General features: G+C 48.4%; 1 protein-coding gene across 1 annotated transcript in view; it reads left to right on the forward strand.

The window, feature by feature from the left end:
• The first annotated feature begins 3106 nt into the window (after positions 1-3106).
• Positions 3107-17574, forward strand: part of LOC125939825 (synaptotagmin-10-like) — a 39568-nt gene continuing 25100 nt past the window's right edge. Inside the window, exon 1 of the mRNA XM_049655280.1 lies at positions 3107-3188. Within this exon, the coding sequence (XP_049511237.1) occupies positions 3129-3188 (60 nt within the window). The 5' untranslated portion in view covers positions 3107-3128. The remainder of the gene's footprint in view (positions 3189-17574) is intronic.

Genomic DNA, 17574 nt, shown 5'->3' on the forward strand with positions numbered 1-17574 from the left:
ACCTGCGTGGGAAACTGGTATTCTATCTGAGGTACTTTATAACCTCGCAACTCTGCTGACGAGATTAATTCACAGTTAGGTTTGCGTATTAGACCATATTTTTTAAAACTTGGGGAATACTCACCTTGAAATATAGCCGAGCTACATAAATCGCCCCCAAAAATAGTCAAAGAGGCTGATCGCGTTATTGCAGACGCTCCTCTTGGCGCATATACACAACCGTTCTTTGTTAACTCTAATTCACGCCTGCGCAAAACACAATTGCAAACAGAATTGCTTTCTTAGCATCATAACGAATTTCCTATTATACCGCCAGTTTCGAAGAAACGTGGGGATAAAGAAGGTTGTTAATTATTGATTCAGCAGTAGAAATGTAGTAAGCGAAATTCTAAGGACCACAAATTGTGGTCATACGTTGAATTACTCAAAGACAGTGAAATGATGAAGATAACCAGTAATGAGTTACTAGGCCTAGTCATGCACATGCGCAGGGTCGCGTTAGTAGGAATATGCTGATTAGAACCGATTAATAAAAATAATGTGCGCAAATCGATCACGGCATCGCCGCGCCTTTTCGTGGTGGCGCTCATCAACCCACAGGCCAGACAACGTGAAACGTGGGCACGTTCTGAATAACTCTTGTGAATGTCCTCTCACAGGCTGTTTATTACTACGTGTTTGGTATAGGATAACTTTTATTAACTGTACTCTTTTATTGATCCCATACATTTAGATATCGGAACACGGAATGCAAACAAAGCTGTAGAAATTTGTTTTATTTACCTAGAATGTCGTGTTCTTTTTAGCCTAAGCGAGTACATTCTATTTCCTTTATTTGTTGGCATATCTACTATCGGCACAACAACTTTACGCGATCGTTGTGCGGGGCTTTGCGAATAGTAAATTTTGAGGCCGAATCAAATACAAATCGAAAAGTGTCACAAGCAAGTGGATTAAGATATCCAATCAATTTCGGTAAGTTTTGTACGATCAGCAGGCGTTCTCAGCATTATTGCCCAGCAATATGTTCCCATGCTGGCGTTATTAACGTTAGGAAGTTTCTGTCACTACACTGCGCGACACGAAGCCTTGCTAATTAAAAGCACGAACGGAGAATTAGGGTAAAAAATAAGCAGTTTGTGCGTGTACACAGGAATCTTCGGAGAGTGCTAATGATCCTTGTGTAGCCGGCCAGGTCTGGCCCACTAAGTGCCGTACGTAGCCTGCCCCACAAGGCGACTTGGATGTTTTATGCGTGATATGGCCACGGGGATGGTTTTATCGGGCTTTTGCTCCAATTTCGTGTTTGTTTGAATCGGGCACAGTTGAAGATTTGAAATATTTGAAAAGTATTAAAAACATTCATTTTTTAAAAGAGTGACTTCGATTCGTAGACGTAATGAAATATAGAACAATGTTCGATTGGTTATTCGAAAGGTTCGAATAATCGCGAAGCACGAATGAGCGTTTTGTATTGTGCGGCGCAGTAGGCGTGTTGGAGTAATTCGGCACAACGTTACAGTTCTGTACCGCCACCAGAACCCTGGATTCTAAGGACCACGCACTGTGAGGCCTCGTTCAATAAAGTTTCCTCTCTTTTTTTTCCCCTCCCTCTCTCTACCGTTACCGCCTGCTTCCGACAGCTTATGCTCGAGCTCTACCGCACATGATCAGTTGGAACAAAACGATGCAGGTTAACGGTAAAACAGGGACGCATACTCCGACATACTCCACGAAGAGCTTTCGCCGAAATGGTGACGATGAAGCTGGATCCGAAAGGTCAGAAAGGCGAGGTTCGTCCAGGCCCACCCGTCCCCGTGTTTCGAAATTGAACTTCGGCTGTTTTGTTTCTTCGATAACGAAACAGAACAGTAAAGTACCGGCGAGGTTTCAGATACAAAGGGCCGCGTCTACGCTGGAATTGAGCCGTCATTTTGGGCCGCATTCACGTCACAGGAAAAACGCGTTGTGTAAGTAAAAGCGCTGAGCTTCGAAAGGCTGTTCAAAATTCTGAAAAAAAAAGTAGAAAAATAAAAATACATCGTAAGTTTCTGAAACTGATCCGACGGGGGTAAGAGATGTATTAAGGTGGGGTTTATTAGCCTCAATTAAGGTGTCATTTACGCTTCGGCGTTTTTTTTCCCAATAATTTCGCCCATCACCCGCCGGAAGTTTTCTTGCGCATGCGTGGCGTACATCACCAAAAGGCGCTGTACGATGACCCTTCGTCTTCTTTTTTCTCCAGAGCTGCAGTGTTCTCTCTTCAAGCTGAAAAATGTCCGTTTTCATTTCGCCGGCGTCCACGGCGATCTGCCTCGGCAGTCACTAGTGAGGATAACGGAACGGCGGAAGCGCATAATTAAAAGCTAATGGAGCAGAATACTCGTTGGTTGAAAATAAGACCGGCAGGCGATACGCACCCTCTACGCGGGAATAGAAACACCCTGCACGTGTGACACGTTCTGGCAGCTTACTGCGCGATGACGTAGAGAAAAAAGGAAGGGGAGAGAGGGGAGGAATAGAAGGAAAAGGTTAACAAAAAAAAAAAAAGAAAGCCATCGGAGAGAATATATGAACTAAAAAGAGGGGAGAGCAGCGGTACAGGTGTTCTTCCCAGCTTTTTTAAGTGCCCCCCCCCCCCCCTTTCGCCGCCGCCTAAATCGACATCACGACTTCACCTTGTCTCCCGCGTTAAGAGGATACTTAAGTACGCTTTGGAGCGCGATATTAAACGGAGGGAGAGTAATGAACCCAGCACGTGAAAAAAAGAAAAAGTGGGTACCGTCGCCCCAGAGCCACCCTTTACCTTCAATCCTCATTTGGGCAACAGTCAATATGAAAAGAAAAAGAGAGAGGAAAATAAAGAGGAAGAGAAAACAGAGAACCGAAAATAGAGAAAGGAAAGAAAAAACTATCAAAAGGGAAATGGGGAAAAGGTGTGATAGGAAAGGGTGGTCCGCTGCGATGTTGCGGGGGGAACAGTCTTCTCCACCGGCGGGCGCAGAAGCAGCAGTCGGTCGATCGGCGCATGCGCACTGGCCGCCGTGTCCTTCAGCGACGCCGCGGTTCTTCGCGCCGTGCCCGTGCCTGTGTCGTCGTCGTCGTGGGGTCGTCGCCTAGACGCGCAAATGGCGGCGCGCTCCAGAAGCTGGGGTAGCGACGGCCACTGGAAGCGGCTCGCCTTCAAGGTGAGGCGATGCCCCCTTCTTCGCTGCATGCCAACCTCTCGAAGAGCGCTGTACAAGCCTGCATCACGCGACGCACCGCTGCCTCCTCACGAACGACGCGGTGTGGGACTAGACGCGCAGATTGCATCCTACACAGTCCCTGCATCCTTTCGCTGTGGGCCTCGCGAGCTTCTTAGAAAACGCGTAAACGAGCTCTTAGACGGTGTCTGCTATTTCGGGTCGAGACAATGCGCGGTTAAAAGCAGCAACGGTATGCCGTTCGCATCGAGTTCGATTGCAAGACGTGCGTTCTCCATTTTTTTTTTCCGGTGACCCGGCAGCAAATCGGTGACGAACATGCGTACACACGCACACACACCCCCTTTTTTTTCGTGCTCCCTTATCTGGATCGCTCGCCCTAGGAGGCCTCGCAGCTTGCGCTCCCCAAAGTAGCGAGGGTGTCGCGCCGGGTGGGGAGAAGTGGAAGGTAAGGTGACAGGTGGTCGACGTGTCGGCTCGATGCGCCGTGGCTCTTGGTGCAAGACGTCGCGCGAGCGTGCCACAATGCAGGCCACGGTTGCGCAATCGGCGCAAGAATCTGCGGCGTCGAGCGCGCATGTATATTGGCACGCGGCTGCGATTTGTGGTGCTCGATACTTTCTCCATTTGGCAGCTATGGGCGCGTCTTGTCTGTGTACCGCGGATCCTGCCGCGTGTTGCGAAATCGCTGGGCGACGGTGGTGTCCGGTGGGGGGCGAGAAAAGTGGCAGCGACACGACAGTGAACCGCTGGTGCGTTGACGCCTTAAGCGTGCGTTGCCCCCTCTTAGCTACACGTCGAAGCGGATTGAAAGATTGAAGATACTGAAATAGCGGCGGGTCGCGTTTAAGAAGCACAGGCGTGCGTGCGCAAGTCGACCTGCGGAGGCACTTGTTGAAAGCGAGCGCAACAGGCCGACACCGGCGGAATGCAGGATTGGCGGATATGTAGAACGCTTCGCTGCAGGGCCATAAAAACGAACATAGATATCTACTGGCCGAGAAAGTGAAAGTGACCCATAGGAAGATTCGACGCACTGGCTTGTTTGCGCTAATCGCCTGCGCATTTTTTAGCTATACGTGTTTGGCGCGGTGCACGCAGATGTATGTTGGCGGTCAGTGACGCTCCGTTGTCCGCTTCGGTTGCCTGGAGAAAACAAGCTTGCGTGGAAGTGCGTAGGGAACTGCCTCAACTGAGCTGCCTTCGTTGCGCGCCCTTGCTTTTGCGGATGGATGTTGTGACCCGCGCCACGTGACCTGACCTTGTTTCTCGGTTAGCCGCGGAGTAGCGCTGCGCGTAGCGGCGCGCGCCCTGCTCCGTTGAAGCCGGGAAGGCGTTTTCTTTAGAGCTTCGTTGTTTGATTGTTTGAGGGCTTCGGCAAGCGCCGAGAAGCCTGCCGAAGAAGCAACAGCGTGATTCCAAAGAAATATGCCGTTGCGTATTCTTATTAAACACGAACGGCGCGACATAGGAAAGCAAGGCGTAGAGATGTGCAAGCGTGCAAGTCAAAACGACGTAACTAGGTTGATGCTGGTACTCGCCGGCACCCGGGGCCCTTTGTCTTTTGCTGGTTCGACTTCTGCCATACGCGCAGGATTTGGCACACCTTGAGCACTGCAGTTTTGTCACAGGCTTCGAACTCGGTCATCACCCACCCAACTAACCATTTTGTGGTGGCGTTAGAGTTCGCCGATTAAGTACCACGTCGCTGCGGTCCGCTGAATGCTTCGGCTTCTCGAACTCGAAGGGCACGTTGCATTCGCAAGGCTGTGCATACAGAGCTCGCGCTATGATCGCTCTTCTGTAACATGACTTCGGACCTTAGTGTTCACTAAAATGTTCTGCGCACTTACTTGTGCATTTTTTCTAGGATCAGCGCTCTTTACTACAGGACCACCATTCGCGATTTTCATCAATTGCCGTGCTTATTACTCGTATATTTATATTTCTCGCTATGCAATTTATTTCACAGGCTTCTTGTAAGAGAAATAGTGATGACAAGTATCCACAAAATTTATCTTACAAACTATTGGCCGGCGTTCGGGAGACCTCCATTCTCAATAGTGATTGATGTGCTTAATCAGACAATGGCCATGGTGAAGATCAATCACGGATGGTGCTTACGCGAGAGGCGTTCTACGAATACGGGCCCTGTTAAGCCAACTAGCTCAACTCATTAGTGCTTCCGCGAAGAACAGAGCTTGCTGCAAAAATTACTCGAGAATACTCTTGTCTCCAGTGTCAACGGGAGCTACAGGTGTGGTAGTTCATCCGGCATGTCACGTTGATCGGTATAAAACAAGGATTTGCCTAAACTTCATCCCTGTTGCTTCAACCGGCTTGGCTACTTTGCAATTTGACCATTTTCAACAAAATATTGCGCTGTTGAGGTGGTTTCCATGTACACGCCCTAGCAACGGCTTCCTCCGGGTACCACAGTCCGATCTCAGAGGCTATGCTTTCGCATGCTGCATGTGCGGGAAGCGATTGCGGGAATCGCAACACACGTCACGGCAGCCATATATTAGACGCCACCTATAAGTTCAAGGATTGGCGATGAAATGCATGCGCGGAATCTTAATCGCCTTCAGGCGCTTGGAAAAAAAATGCTTGCTTCGAACTTCAGAAAGATAAGGCGTTATAAACGAAGCCACAAGAACGTCTGAAGCCGTAAGCATGAAGATTAGACAAATCTGCGCAGCGCCAGTGCATCAGAGCGAGGAGAAGGAGGAATAGACGTTTATTGTGCGAAACAGCGAGCAAGTGTTCTTTCTTCGTCCTAAATAGGCGGCTCTGTCAGTCCAGAATGCCGTTGGCTAATGCCGCTACCCGGGCCCGGGTTTGATTGCACCAGGCGTCGCTGATCATCGAGGCTGTGTGCCGTTAACATTGCCTCACATGTTTTTACGACGGCTTGTAGCGGTTCTGAAGCTTCATCATGATTGTTTTTCTCACGGTGCGGGCACACCAACACCAAGGGTTGGAGGGTGTCTGGTACATCACAATATCGGCATAGGTATAGAATTTTGTGGGGTACATCCGGTGCATGATAATTCCATGAACATATGTATTTGTTTGTAGTGTACGTGCGGAGGGCGGTGGCTTCTTCCTAGCTTAATTTTGGATGTGGTAGTGGATATTGTCGCCTTTCCAGTCGGTAATGTTGCAATATTACGGCGTAGTTGATGGGAATGTCCTCCACCCTCGTCGCTTTCGGGAGCCCGTGCGACAGGAAATCCCGGCTGGTATATGCTCTCGGGAGACAGCATGTGCTGCTTCGTTTCCTGACAGGTGTTCGGGACCGGGGGTCTATGCGATGTAGGTTTCCGGAAATTGTTGTCGTCTTGTCATTTCTTTTAGAATCTTCACTGCTGCGGCAGAGATTCGGCCTTTTTTGTAGGTTTCTACACACAGTTTGTGAGTCGCTGAAGATGATGGCTGTGTCCTTGCATGTGGCGATGCCGAGGACAGTCTGGCCGGTATGGTGGCAATGACTAGCTGATTTCCTTGGCTGTTGTTGGTCACGCTAATTGCGCATGCTGATGTACCTGCGTACTTTACCGCATCTGTATATCTCGTGTTGGGGTTCTTTGAGTATTTCTTGTTTAGCGCTCCAACTCTTGCTCGTGTTCAGTCTTTGTGATGTGTTGCATGCATGTTGCGAGGTATTGGAGCGACTGAGATACTGTCTCGGAGAAGCAGCGGTAATGAGGCTTTGCGTCTGAATCTGTAATGAAGTTCTCGGTGTATGCGAGTTTGCGAAGTATTGCCTTGCCTGTCTGAGTCAGCTGCAGGCTCTTTGAGTCATCGAAGCGAAAACAAAAAAAAAAAAGCCTTTATTTACTATAAGACAGCATCAGATACTCCTCCCATTCTCGAAGTGCAATAGTTGTGAGACACGCAAGGCTTGAGTAAAACACAGTGCAGAATAGAATGCAATTGTGCTGGTGGACGCATTAAATAATTGTTTTTCGGTGTTGCATTTGTTATACTTAAAGTTGGATTGCATGTCACCAAACCCACGATCCCGCCAAACCTCCTGCCAATTACTTACTTAAAATATATAGTCACCGCCTGCACTAAGTTTTTGACGCTTCGAACGTACTATCGACCAAAAAAGTTTACGCACCACGGGATCTGACTAAAAGCTGAGTATCTCCACAGCCTCAAAACGCAGCCTGGTATTCCCATTTCTAGCCTCTACTGGTATATGCGAACAACATTGTGATGTACGGCTTTACTGGCTTCTTTTAAAGACGGCTCGGATATTTAGAGTTTTCAAAGATACCGTGGTCCGTCAACTTTTTTGGGCGATAGTACTTTTGTAGGTGCTCTACTCACTTTCGTCGCGCTGGATACTGCATGCACAGTTTTCACTTGTGACAGCTTTAACGCAGTGTTGTCACCCCTGCGCATGCGCGAGTTGCAAGCGGCGTCTGAGTTTTGCGTTAGCCTGCCAGCTTGCGAACTTAGCAATAGGGGACGTGATGATGATGATGATGATGATGATGATGATGATGATGATGATGATGATGGGTGGCTTTTCTCTTTAGAACGTACTGGCGGGCTCTGGGCCAGTGCCCGATCTGTAAGATGAAAGAAAAATGATGGATAACAGAAAATACTGAATAACTAGATACACGAAAAGATGGATGACAGAATGAAAAAAAATTATCACATAAGAATAACCGACGAAATGGGTGAATACATGCATATGTCACAGAATAATAAATGAATACATAAATATGTACTAAAAAATGTCTAGCGTTCTCTGTCGATTTGCCGCAAAGTATCGTCCACCATCTTGGTGACGGCTCAACAAAACAATACTGCTGGCCCGACAGCATAGCTACACGTATTACAGCTGCTGTTTTCATCGTTGTTCCGGGGTGCTCTCCCATTGGCTGTTCGCTACTGTAAGCGAAGCAAGGGATCCGCGGCAACACCGGCGACAACCTCTTCGGGTTGTTTGTTTACAGCTGGTACAACAAAATTGGGGAATAAAATAAATTCCGCTCGCTTAACAGTGGGCCACGCAGACGACGTTGTGGACCGGGTGCTGCTGCACCCCCCCCCCCCCCCCCGACCCTCCGCTTCATCCTGAAAAAAAGAAAGAAAGAAAGAATTTCTGTGTTAATTCTCACCATACGTTTGTGTAAATGTGCGCTCAGTTGCAATGCTAACTTCTTTATGAAAAGAAAAAAAAATGTGATAATGTTGTCTGTCACCTCATGACAGCGACATACTTATTTCTGTGAAGGCACTGCCGTTTAATAACACACTTTGAAGTTTAAACCGTTTTAAGCATTTTTGCAACTATCGGATACTTTTTGCAAATTGTGACAAAGGAAAAGTAACTCGTCGGCTGTTGCGGCATACATTTTGCGGTACATTTCTTTCAGACCAAGACAGCTTGAAGGAAAAAAGAAGCTTTTGAGCGCGACGTTCATAAGAAAAGTGTGTTTCAATTTGTACTGAAAAGAAAAAAAGAGAAAAAGAGTGCTTTGACACGGTATAGAATACGCGTGCAGATGGAGCATTTATTATACTCGTTTATTCCCCCGAAAATTTGGGACAGCTCATCAAAGTTCATTGAAGCAATGTGGCAGTCTGGGCACGTTGGTATTCCATTTTAAGAACTACACAATCGCAAGAAAAATTCACGGGCGAAAAAAAGGCATGCGTATACACACACACATACAGGCGCTATTGAGCGCCTGTGTGTGCCTTTTTTTTACGTCCCTGTTTCCCTTGCGCAGTTCATTGAAGCAGGTTTTGTCAAGCGTGAAAAATGGAAGAGCGCTTACGACGTCGGCACCACATGGCTGTTGCACGTATTCGCAGCAGCGCGAACCACCGACAGGGACAGGCAAGGCGTGTGCGCTGTATGCCCAAGCTGTCGCTGCTTTACCACGCAGCTTGCTGTCGAATCACGCCTGCTTTCGTTTTCCGTTACTTTCCTTTGGTGTTCAATTACTGTTACATTTCTGCGTCTCTGGTTCTTGTATTGAGACGCCGCGCTAGCTATAGCGGGCCTAGCCGCACACTTGGAGCGTTGCTCGGGTTATTGCTCTGTGCTTTCAGCAGTGAAGTCCTCAGCTTGCAGATATAAAAACAGCGCACGAATCGAGCAGAGCACAGAACGCGAGTCAGAGGAAACAACGCGCAATGCCCTTTCGCGCGAAAACTTGCTGATGCGAAAGCGTCGAACGACCCATTGAGGGAAAAAGAATGCCGAAACTACACTGAAGTTGAGTAAGAATACCCCAAACACCCGTGTACTTAGATTTAGGTGCACGTTAAAGAAGCCCAGGTGGTCCAAATTTTCCGGAGTCCCCCAGTACTGCGGGCCCCATAATCAGATCGTGGCTTTTGCACTTAAAAACCCATAATTTAATTCTTAACGCGAAAGGAGCAACCACAGTTCTCAGCTGCGTGTATGAAACTATCAGCCTCTACGAACGTCATTGTTCTGTGGTTCTTCAAAGTTTTGCGACTTCTGGATATAAGGAGCTTCCCCGAAGACGTCGTCCTCCGGAATGGGGGACGGAGGACCTCCGCGCCCTCCTGACAAGGCGAGTCCCGCTGCGGTAGCCCTGTCCGTGGGAAACCGCGACATCACCGACTATAGGCTTCCCGATTCATCTGATAGCTCCACAGCGGCAGAGATGGAATCGGACAGTGATTACACGCTAGTCCAATCGCGCCACTTGAAGCGCAAGCTTCGCCGGACGTCAGCAGGCAGTGATTCTACTCATAAAAGCAGATGCGATGAACGGGTCTTCTCCGTGGGCTACACCCCAACTACGGCAGGAACGAATTTGAATTCGTTGAACAGACAATCGCTGACTAAATTTTTCGATCGCATAGCCTCAGGACATGTGAGAGAGATCCGCATTAATGCTCGGAAGAACATTCTAACGGTGGACGTGAGTTCTCAGGCAGTATTGGAGGCTTTGAAATCTATTGAAGTGGTTGGCAACATCCCAGTTCGCTCATTCCTAGCGTACGGCAACGATACGTGCACTGGTGTTGTATCAGATGTGGACATTGACATCAAGGATGAAGACCTACGATCTCTTCTATCGTCGACAGTACGAATACTCGACATCCACCGATTCGGCCGTTCCCGGTGCATCAAGTTGGTCTTCGAGTCAGACTCTTTGCCAGCATCGATCAAAGTAGGTTATGTGAGGCACTCAGTGCGTCCATATGTGCCACGACCGTTACAGTGTCACAAGTGTTTCAAACTGGGCCACGTGAGTGCTGTGTGTAAGAGCCCTACGTCGTGCCGTAGATGTGGTGGTGCTCATCAGGTAGACTCCTGTGAGACTGACGCCATGAAATGTGCAAATTGCTCCGGAGCCCATGAAGCGACATCCAAGGACTGCCCCAAAATGGCAGAGGAGAGACAAATATTGCGAAAAATGGTGAGAGAGAACTCCACGCACAAGGAGGCTGCCAATTCCGTCCGCAAGAAAAGGCGCCGGTTGCGGCAACGGCGTCGCCGCTCACAGAGCAAGTCCCGAGAGAAAGAGGCACTTCCTTTGAGTACTTGGATGCAAAACGTACCACAGGGAGAGCAAGGCCGGCAAACACAAGCTGCGCCTCCTCCAGTACCTCCGCGCCCGTCAAGGAATGAAGCGTCATCCAACGTGCGTCCAACCTCTTCTGCTGTAGCGTGGCCTTCGCTACCGCAAAGGGCTTCAGGTGGAGATACTCCTTCGGTGCTTCCCAAGAGCCGGGAGGGTAATGAAAGGCTTGAAAATGAAAAGATGATAGACATGCTTAAACAACTAGTAAACACTATGCGTATATTGATCTCCGGATTGGCAACGCCAACTGCACTATCTGTCGTGAAGGCGTTGGATGCTATGGAGCCGCTATTAGCGGCTCTAAAATAAGGGTGGCAATCATGGCTCTCACGATAAAACACTGGACATTGGAACAGAAGATGCACCATTCTGTTATAATGCAATGGAATGCTCGAGGTCTATGCGGCCGCATGTCTGACTTTAGGCAACGGGTTTTCAAATACCGCTTCCCAGTGATCGTGATATGCGAGCCAAATCTCACGTCGGACTTTCGCCTTTCTGGATACGTTAAGCTCTGGTCACGTGAAGATGGACACAAGAGCAAAGTGTTAATGTGTATACGCAGCGACATGACGTTTGTTCGGCACACGATCACTCCACATGACAGCAATGAATATGTGTGCGTGACACTAAAACATAAACTGCATGTGTTTTCGATCATCGGCGCCTACATACCTCCTAGCCAAAGATTTGACCTCTCCTACCTATCTACTGTGTTACAAAGCTCCTCAGGCCCTCATGTTCTTATTGGAGACTTCAATGCTCATCATCCTTACTGGGGAAGTGCCGCAATGAACTGTCGGGGTAGGAACTTGATGGACTTCATAGAAACTGAGGGTCTGTCTGTCATCAACGATGGGTCTCCCACTTACATCCGCGGCACTACCTACGGAAGTTGCTTAGACCTCACTATTGTGTCTCAAAGCCTCCTGCCCTCAGTCAGCTGGTGCATGGACATAGAAACGCATGGGAGCGACCATATACCAACATATGTGCAGATGAAGTGGTTTGTGCAAGCAACTGCATCTACTGTACGCTGCACTGATTGGTCCACATTCTCTACATGTGTCGAAGAGTATTGCGGAGACATCACTTCACCATCTGATATAGAAGCCATTATTGTATCATCAGTGCAGAAGACAACAAAGTTTATCAGTGCACCTACATCCAGAACGGCGATTGATATTGAATATGAACGGCTCCGCGCAATTCGTCGTAGAGCGGAAAGGAAGGTTAGGCGAACTCAATCGACAATAGACCTTGTCTCATGTCGACGTGCTCAACGAAAAATACGGCGTCACCTTCAAAAAATGGGAAAACAACGGTGGAGGACCTTCTGTTCGTTTCTGGATCCTCGAAAACCACTTTCTAGGATCTGGCAGATAGCACGAAGCCTTCGTGCCCCTCCTCAGCAAAAACATCCTTTCCATGCTCTAGCACTTCACCAATCTCTGACGGAAGTGCAGGTTGCCGAAGACTTCTGTAAGAGAGTCACCCGTACCAATATTTTAACATGTCCAACATTGCATCGACCCGTGCCACCTCCTAAAGATGCTCGTCTTGACCTTCCTTTCACGATGCCGGAATTGGAAGCTGCTCTTGCTGCTTCGAGACGATCTTCTACACCTGGACCTGACGGTATTTCATATACTGCTCTGTGCCACCTTGGTGTGGAAGGTCGGAAGGTCCTGCTGTCGTACTACAACGCCACGTGGTCATCCAGTACAGTCCCGAAGCAGTGGAAAACCAGCCGTTTGGTGGCCCTCCTAAAACCAGGAAAATCGCCTTAGGACATGTCATCTTACCGGCCAGTAGCTTTAGCTAGCTGTGTCGGTAAGGTGATGGAACGAATGGTGCTCACTAGATTAGAATGGTTCATGGAAGGGAATGAGCTTTATCCTGAAATGATGACCGGATTTAGACGTGGACGTTCTGCAATAGATGGGGTCATTGATCTCGTGTCCACGATCGAACACGAAAAAAGGCGACACCGACTTGTAGGAGCAGTTTTCTTGGACATAAAAGGAGCCTATGGCAATGTACTGCACGAAGCCATTCTTGATGCCCTCGGTAATTTGGGCATCGGCGGCCGTCTCTACATGTGGATTGAAAGTTACCTAGATGGTCGCACAGTCTTCATGTCCACAACTGATGGCGAAACGAGAAGACACGTTGTGGTCCGTGGAGTGCCTCAAGGAGGAGTCCTCAGCCCGACTCTTTTCAATATTGCCCTTATTGGCCTTGCGGAAATAATTCCTGACACAGTACGCATCAGTACCTACGCAGATGACATATGCATATGGGCGTCCGCAGTCACACGACCGCAAATTCGTGCAAGATTGCAACGAGCCGTTTCTTTAACGTCTCAGTACCTGCAGTGCCAAGGACTGCAACAGGCTCCAGAAAAGTGCGCTGCGATAGCGTTCACACGGAAGCTTATGTGTTGGTATCCAATTATGATCAATGGCAATACCATCCCATATGTGGCCCACCACAGATACCTCGGCGTTGTCATTGACCGCGGTGTTTCATGGTCAAAGCATGTGGCAATGTTAAAGAAAAAATTAACTGGGCTTGCTCAAGTTTTTCGCTTTTTGGCCGGTATGAAGTGGGGCCCATCTGAGCATTCGCTACTCCGGCTGTACCAGGCTCTCTACGTCGGCTACATTCGGTATAGCCTGCCAGTTTTATCAGGTATGAGCCGGTCATGTTTGCGTACGCTGGAAAGTGCCCAGGCACAGATGCTGAAAACATGTCTCGGTGTTCCACGTTGCACCTCAACCTACGGAACAATTGAGGAGGCTCGCGTCACCCCTTTACCTGTCTATCTACGATGCGAACCTCTTCGAGTATTCCTGCGACTACTGTGCCGTCATGGATGCCACTTCTTATCGACACTTCCCGACATACGGCCAGACTCCACATTTTCAAGAGCCATTAAATGCCAAGAATCTGCCATACCGTCATACTTTGCCCCTGCTGACCTTCCACGTATGCCCCCATGGGTAATGTCCAAAATACGGGTGCGTCTATCTATTCCCGGAATTTCTAAAAAATCGCGAATACCTACCGTCGGCCTCAGACATTTAACACTTGAATATATCTCGAAAGAATATGACTCCTCGGTGAATGTGTATACAGACGGATCGGTCTCGTCGTATGCGTCTGGTGCGGCTTTCGTCGTGCCTGCGCATGAAGTCATTCGACGGTTTCGTCTGTGTAACAAGGCGACTACAACATCTACGGAACTAGTGGCAATCAGAGAGGCCGTTCGATATATTTTGCAACAGCCTCCTCAAGTATGGACAGTCTTCAGTGACGCAAAGTCGGCTCTGCAACTACTTAGACTGGTGTTGAAAGAAAGCGCTTACAGAGTGTTGGCTCTTCAAACTGCCGAGCTATACACTTTAGCGCAAGAAAACGGCCACCACATCACATTTCAGTGGATTCCCAGTCACTGTGGTATACACGGCAACGAATTGGCTGATGCTGAAGCGAAGAAAGCACTGGAAGAACCAGAGTCAATGCTTGCGATTCCTTTTTCAAGAGCGGACGCCAACTGCCTTCTCTCCAGTGTCATCCGAAAATCAACGGAAAAGCACTGGGACAATCCGGATAATCGACACAGACGACTGCAGAGATTGGACCCTACCATGAAATTTAGGCTACCACCGAAAATTCAACGCAGCTGTGCCAGTCTTCTGCACAGACTAAGGCTGGGGGTAGCGTTTACGCGCGGATACGTACACCTCATGCGACGCACCGAGTCTCCAGACTGTGAATTGTGCAATGTCAAAGAGACTATAGGTCATGTGCTTTGTGACTGCCCTAGGTACGTGCAAGAGCGTCAAAGGTTAAATAATGACCTTACGCGTCTCGACAGCCCACCGTTGTCGGAGGACGTTATTTTAGGCCCTTGGCCAGACACTCAATCAAGTTTCAAGGCCATGCAGGCGCTACTGAACTTTTTAAAAAGTACGGGCCTGGACTGTAGGCTTTGAGCATGCCAAAGTGCTTGCCATATGTTTCATATCCTCCTTCTCTCATCATCGTCACCCATCATGCGCCTTTTTCTTCCCTCTTTTTTTCCCTCTTCCCCTTCCCCCAACGCAGAGTAGCTGGCTAGAGGAATTTACCTCAGGCCGACCTCTCTGCATTTCGCATCATTAAACTTATATCTCTCTCTCTCTACGAACAGCCCTGTGGTATCGGAGCTTGAATTTCTCACACCTTGCATTGCGTTGCAATGCAAGGTGTGTAATGCAAGGTTTCGGTTTCAAAGCAATACCGTATACACCCGTGTAAGGGCCGCGCCCGTGTAAGGGACGTGCACCCAACTTGCCAGCTCAAAATCTGTGAAAAAAAATGCCAGCGGGGAAGCAATCGCGTTTGGTGCCCCGATGCCGCGCGCGCGCATCGGCGAATTTTCGCGCGCAGCGTACTTCCGCGTGCCACTAGCGGCATACGCGTACAGTATCTAAAACCATCTAGTAGCGGCCCTTAGACGAGACCGAACCAAATGGCTCGGTCCAGTGTAAGGGCCGCACCTCGTCAATATTGTAAACAAGTGTGGCCCATACACGAGTTTCTACAGTACTCCTCTTGAGAATGCCGTCCGGATATCCAAGTGTGTGAAAACCCGATGGCGTGGCTACGCCGATGCATGGCAGCACAGTGAAGTTCGTTCTTCTTTAATCACTTGACGATTCAGGTGATTGTTGCTTTTTAGAGTCCTGAATAGTGGAACGCCGATGATCGCCTAACTTCACGTTAACTTACTACAACCGCCTATAAGTAACGAGCGGTGCCTACACGGGGCGTGGCTGATGATTTGTGATGGCATCCCCTTCGAAACGGGGTAACGATAGTCACCTAGCCTGTTTGAGCTAATTGCTATTGTAAACATGCATAGCAGTAAATCATTTTGTCCATCTCTCCTTGATATCTCTCTTCGTAAAAACCTATTATCTATATATTGTACAGTTACCTATGTCTGCACCGACTCCTGTTCCACCAGTCTCTTTCTTGCTTTTTTTCCCTACAAACTCTCGAAACGTCTCTTGCTTACCTCCACGGTTGACCAGCTTTCATCCGCTTTGAATCTCAGCGGTTTCGAAAGGTGGATGTCCCTAAAGATCTCGCTTGGTGAATATCTTGGCATTCCGTACAATGTTCTGAGTCGTTTCTAAACTTTTGCTGGAGCAGACACATGCCTCATCCTGTTAGGAATACTTTCTCCGGTATGTTTTTGTCCTCAGGTCGTCAGCTCAGGATTCAAGTAGCCAATGATTGGCCTTTGTCTTATCGTACATATTTTCCCTCCTGAGTTCTTTCTTGCCGTACTTGCGCATCTCCGTGGTCTTTTTTCCCGCTCCCTTCGCATCCAAATTAACGTCAACAACCGGCGACTGCAGCGCCGCCGCACGGGAGGGTCGCGAAACACACCACCGCCGCGCTTCTACAAATGTGCGCCCGGTACCTGCAACGCGAACAATCCTAGTCACTCATTCTCTATGTTCGCGGGGAAGCACGTAGAACATGCGAAAATAAGCATAATGCTGGCAAACGGAGACCTCAGGAGGGCACCTGAGATTATAATAAGGTAGGTGGCGCAGGATAATGTGCCTGCAGGTAAAATGGATAAAAGTTCACTTACAACTTGTGTACCTGAGACATCTGTAATGTGAATTATTTGCGAAAAATGTGGGGTGCCTCACGGTGCGCCAGTGAGAGGAGCTGCTGCTTGTGGCATTTGGTGAGCGGGGCGAGCTAGGATGCGTGGGATCTCGGTTAGATAAGCACAGCTTGGCCGGCTTTACCAGAATTAGAACCTTGGCTCCTCTTCCTGGTCTCGGTGTCAACCTTGAGAGCTGTGACCAGTATGACAACCCACGCCTCGACACTGGCGCCCAACGTGGGTCAGGCCTTAGAAAGGGGGAATAGGCGAACCCGATGTTAGTTCAAGCTTTATTTGGCGAGTTTGGGATATCGCGTGGGAATATGTGGTGGGATTGCACTGAGGGCATGTGTGGAGGTGTGTAAGTCGTTATATTGATCAAATGTGTTCGAACAAGGAATGTGACTGGAGTTAATTTTTCGACAAAGGGACTTGTCTTCGAAAACAACAGTCAGGAACAAAAGATGTGGCTGAGATGAACGTTTCGACAAAGGGGCAAAGTGCTTATGTCGATAGGGACTTTGTCCCTTTCAGCAAAAGTCCCTTTCGACATTAGCGTTGACTTTGACGAAGGGGACTTCATGTCAACGTTTCGACAAAACAACTTTGTCCCTTTGCCGAGAAGTCTCTTTGTCGAAACATAGACCACAGCGGCACCCTTGTTCGAAAACTGTTCACTTCAAGTCCCTATCTTCCCGTAAACCTCCATTTTCAACAGCTCCATTGTCACTAAACAGTTTATATAACAGCTGCTAGCGTTTGAATGAATCCGTGTCTCTAGAATCTAGAACCACGCTTGCCTGTTGGTTATACAGGGTGTTTCAGCGAACACTTTCAAGAATTCTTAAAGGTTGCCTGTGGCAGATAGCACAATTTTAGTTCATGAGCTGGTCTACTCGAAGGGGCGGACATTACTTGCACAAGAAATTGAAATGCATAATTGAATAATTACCAATAATTCACTAATTAAGTTTTTAACTAATGACCTGATGGCCCATATTGCAATTTATAAATTGTAGCCGTGGAGTTCGCAAGGCGGATCCACTTGGAACGAATTCTCGGGATGACACCAGTTTCGAGATATTAATTCCCGAAC

This window comes from Dermacentor silvarum, chromosome 9 (assembly GCF_013339745.2).
Source record: "Dermacentor silvarum isolate Dsil-2018 chromosome 9, BIME_Dsil_1.4, whole genome shotgun sequence".
Classification (NCBI taxonomy): Eukaryota; Metazoa; Arthropoda; class Arachnida; order Ixodida; family Ixodidae; genus Dermacentor; species Dermacentor silvarum.